Genomic DNA, 4182 nt, shown 5'->3' on the forward strand with positions numbered 1-4182 from the left:
TTTTCTCAAAACGATTTGCCGGATTTGGACTCTTTGGTTCAGACTTAGAACCGTGACAATTTGAGAGTCCTGAGCTGTAGTGACCCCAAAATGAACGGAACGGGAGCTCGTTCCTCCCAGGGCGTTCGGGGACGTCTACACATCCCTGTAGGTCTTTGATGTTTCGCTTTAACACGTTGACATTGCAAGCATTTGGAGACGTGGCTTGCTATGTCTTTTTTCATTCCTGTCCACCAGTAGTGTTCTCTCAGATTGTGATACATCTTGGTGTTGCCAGGGTGGACTGCAAACCTCGAGCTATGAGCCTCCACCAATATCTTCTTCTTGAGCTCTGGTATGTCGGGTACGCAAATTCGATTTCGAAATTTTAGCATCCCATTACTTACAGTGAAGTCAGGATTAGGAGTAGTTTTCTGCTCCCCATACTTTTTCTTCAAAAGTTTGTCTTTACATTGACGTGCTTTAATTTCTTCAAATAATGTGGGTTCCACGATTACGTTGGCGAGCAGTCCATTGATCTTGCGGGGGACGGGGATACATACCAAACTTCTGGTAGCCTTTCAACTTAATGCGTCTGGTACTACGTTAACTTTGCCCAGATGGTGATGGATCTCTACATCGTAGTCCTTCATAAATTCTAGCCATCGACTTTGCCGCATATTCAGTTCCTTCTGCGTAAACAGATATTTAAGACTCTTGTGATCTGTGTAAATCTCGCAGGTTGCACCGTAGAGATAATGACGCCACATCTTGAGGGCGAAGATTACTGCAACCAATTCTAGATCGTGAGTTGGGTAGTTTTTTTCGTGAGTCTTTAGTTGTCGCGAGGTATATGCAATGAATTTCCCATTCTACATAAGAAAGCAACCCAAACCGTTGTATGAGGCATCGCTATAAATTATGAACCCATCAGTTCCTGTGGAGAGTGCCAATATAGGAGCTGTTACAAGCCTATTTTTTAACTCCTGGAAGTAATGTTCCTACTTGTCAGTCCATTCAAAGGGTGTGTTCTTCTGAGTTAGCTGGGTCAAGAGTGATGCTATCTTTGAGAAATCTTGAACGAAGCATCGATAATAGTCGGCTAGACCCAAGAAGCTTCAAATCTCGAACATGTTAATAGGTCGTGGCCAATCCACGATTGCTGTAACTTTTTGGAGGTCAATCAAGATGCCATCTTTGTTGATGACGTGATCGAGGAAATGTACGCTAATGATCCAAAATTCGCATTTCTTCAACTTGGCATAAAATTTGCGATCACGCAATGTTTGCAGCACTGTTCGTAAGTGTCGCTCATGATCCTCTGGTGACTTGGAGTATACGAGAATGTCGTCAATAAAGACAATGATGAACTCATCAAGATATGGTTTAAACACTCGGTTCATGAGGTCCATGAAGGCCGCTGGAGCATTTGTGACGCCAAATGGCATGACAAGAAACTCATAGTGCCCGTAACGTGTTCTGAAGGTCGTCTTCTTAATGCTTTCCGTTTTGACTTTTAGTTGATGATAACGGGAACACAAGTCGATTTTGGAGAATACTTGGGTGCCTTGAAGTTGATCAAACAAGCCGTTGATCCTTGGCAAGAGGTATCGATTCTTGATGGTGACTTTGTTCAGCTCTCAATAATCGATGCATAACCTCATCGTGTCATCCTTTTTCCTTACGAACAGTGCTAGAGCTCCCCATGGTGAGGTACTTGGTTGAATGAAGCCTTTGTCCAAGAGTTCCTGGAGTTGGGTTTTTAGTTCCTTCAATTTCGTCAACGACATGCAGTAAGGGGTTTTGGAGATCAGTTGTGTATTGGGTTAAGTGTCAATAGTGAATTCGATTTCTCGATCAACTAAGGTACCAGGTAAGTCTTCAGGGAAAACATCAAGAAATTCTCGAACGACCGATATTGAATCGAGTGTTGGGTCTATTTGTTGAGCGTTGACCACATAACAAATACAACTACCACAACCTTTTCTCAAAAGTTGCTGGGCTATCACGGAGGACATCAAATACGAAGGGGTAGAAACTCCAGTTCCTTCGAAGACTAGCTCACATTGGTCGGGTAACCGAAGAAAGACCTTTTTGGTCGTACAATCAATAGAGGCATGGTTGGCAGCAAGCCAATCCATTCCTAAGCTTATGTCGAAGCTAATAATTCCGAGTGGAATCAGATCTACATACAAGGTTTCATCTTTTAGGGATATAACACAGGACTTGTATACATTTGTACTAAGCGTGGAGACACCATATGGAAAAGCCACAGATAATGCATATCCCAATGGTTCAAGTGTTGATGTTAACTTGGGAACAAAGTGTGGTGCAACAAAAGAATGAATGGAACCAGAGTCAAAGAGAACATGAGTTAAGTGACCACAGACAGAAAGTGTACCTGTCACAACGTTTTCCGCAGCATTGGAATTTTCGGGTACTAACGCAAAAGCTCTTCTTTGGCATTTCTGTTCTTTCTTCCCTCCTGTGGCGATTTCTGTTTTTTGAGCTAGTTCAGAGTTACTTATCATAGAGTTAGTGAATTTTGGGCAGTCTTTCATCACATGGCCAACTTGGCCACATCTATAACATGCTCTTATTGCCCGATAACACTGTCTCCCATGAGCCTTTCCGTAACTCGGACAATTCAGAATGGTGCTATCCCTGGGAATAGTAAAACTTTGGTTAGTTGAACCAGTTGAGTTAGTAGATCTGGGAATTACTTTCTTTGGTGGGGCTGCCCTTGATCATTCGGTTGGTTCCCAAAACCGTTTTTTTTGACCCATTCCACTTGAACGTGCCGGTTTTAATTCCTTTTTCGGCGATATATGCTCGATCCACCACCTCTGCATAGGTTGTTAGTTTTAGGACCTCAAGTCTATCTTTGATTTTTGTATCTAATCCTGCTTCGAATTTCCTTGCTTTTCGGGCTTCTGTCAGAATAACATACGGTGCAAATCGTGCTAGTTGTGTGAACTTACTTTCGTATTCCACCACCGACATTGTTCCTTGCCTCAAATGTAGGAACTCGGATGTCTTCTGCTCTTGTAGTGATTTTGGAAAATACTTTTCAGAGAACACCTCTAGAAATCTTGCCCAAGTCACAATCTCTTCCTTTTCTAAGGTGAGGAGCCACCATTCCTGCGCATCTTCCTTGAAAGTGAAAGTGGCGAAGGATACTTTTTGTTTTTCTGTGCAGGGTAGGGTATGAAAAATCTTCTCAATTTATTTAACCCAAGCTACAGCTAGCAATGGGTTTGAACCTCCTATGAACGTGGAAGGGTTCAGGTCTTGGAACTGTTTAATCGTAGTTGTCCCTTCTCGATGTTCTGGTGACCCATTGTTCTACAATGCTTGCAAGAAATTGGTAATAGCTCTTTCCACAATCCTTGCCATTGGATCGACTCCATTGGATAATGACCCGGTACCATTTCCATCGTTAGCTATAGCTATAAAACAATTTTAATAAACATGGTGCATGATTTCTATCAATTACCTAAATCAAAACATATTCACAAAATCTACAAAACATAGACAATGTATACATTATTCATAAAACATTGGTCTTATTCATGTATAATGGTATTGTACATTACTTGTAGTTATGTCAATTTGGTGTCTAACCCTCCATGATAAAACGAGTTAGACTAGGTTATAGTCAGCTCATTTGAACACCAAACAAAAGAAAAAGAAAAACACAAAAACAGAAAATGAAAAGATTTTGTTATTAGGATCTTAGGTTGAAAATAGCCATGGGAACTGCAGTTGTATGTGATGCTCAAACTCCTAACCACTTTGCTCGATACCAAAGCATCGCCATACCACCTCCACTCGGTATATGGGGATGCCTGCCGCGTAACCCCACAGTTGTCGTCTTATGATACGCACAGGTACTTCCACATACGTCGTAATGTCACCAAAGTCAATCGCCTGAGTATCAATTAGATTTTGAGGGGGAGGGACTCTTGCTTGAATGTGATCACTTAAGAAGGCATTTTCTCGTCGAGCCATAAACTTTGAAGGTAAAGGTGCCACTAAATAACAAGGATATCCCTAACTCGAGGCCATGCCTACTACTCGTGTAGGTACGAAAAACCTGTCTAAGGTACTCATAGTGTCAACTCTCCACCACTGTGTGTCTACTTATGTGGGAACGGCCCTTAAGTATACTGGTCGGCCCATGAGTTGGTTGAGGGTCTGGTC

The 4182-nt window shown here is 42.1% G+C and overlaps 1 protein-coding gene across 1 annotated transcript; it reads right to left on the reverse strand.

Annotated features, from left to right (window-relative positions):
• Positions 1-1805: 1805 nt before the first annotated feature.
• LOC145823290 (uncharacterized) lies at positions 1806-3416 on the reverse strand. The gene is made up of 3 exons (XM_082922881.1): positions 3278-3416; positions 2961-3170; positions 1806-2476 (listed from the first exon to the last, which is right to left on the reverse strand). The coding sequence occupies exons 1-3, from the start codon at positions 3414-3416 to the stop codon at positions 1806-1808; spliced, it is 1020 nt and encodes a 339-aa protein (XP_082779007.1).
• Positions 3417-4182: the final 766 nt, after the last annotated feature.

The sequence above is a fragment of the Camellia sinensis genome, chromosome 1 (assembly GCF_055761805.1).
Source record: "Camellia sinensis isolate YWXY chromosome 1, ASM5576180v1, whole genome shotgun sequence".
NCBI classification, from domain to species: Eukaryota; Viridiplantae; Streptophyta; class Magnoliopsida; order Ericales; family Theaceae; genus Camellia; species Camellia sinensis.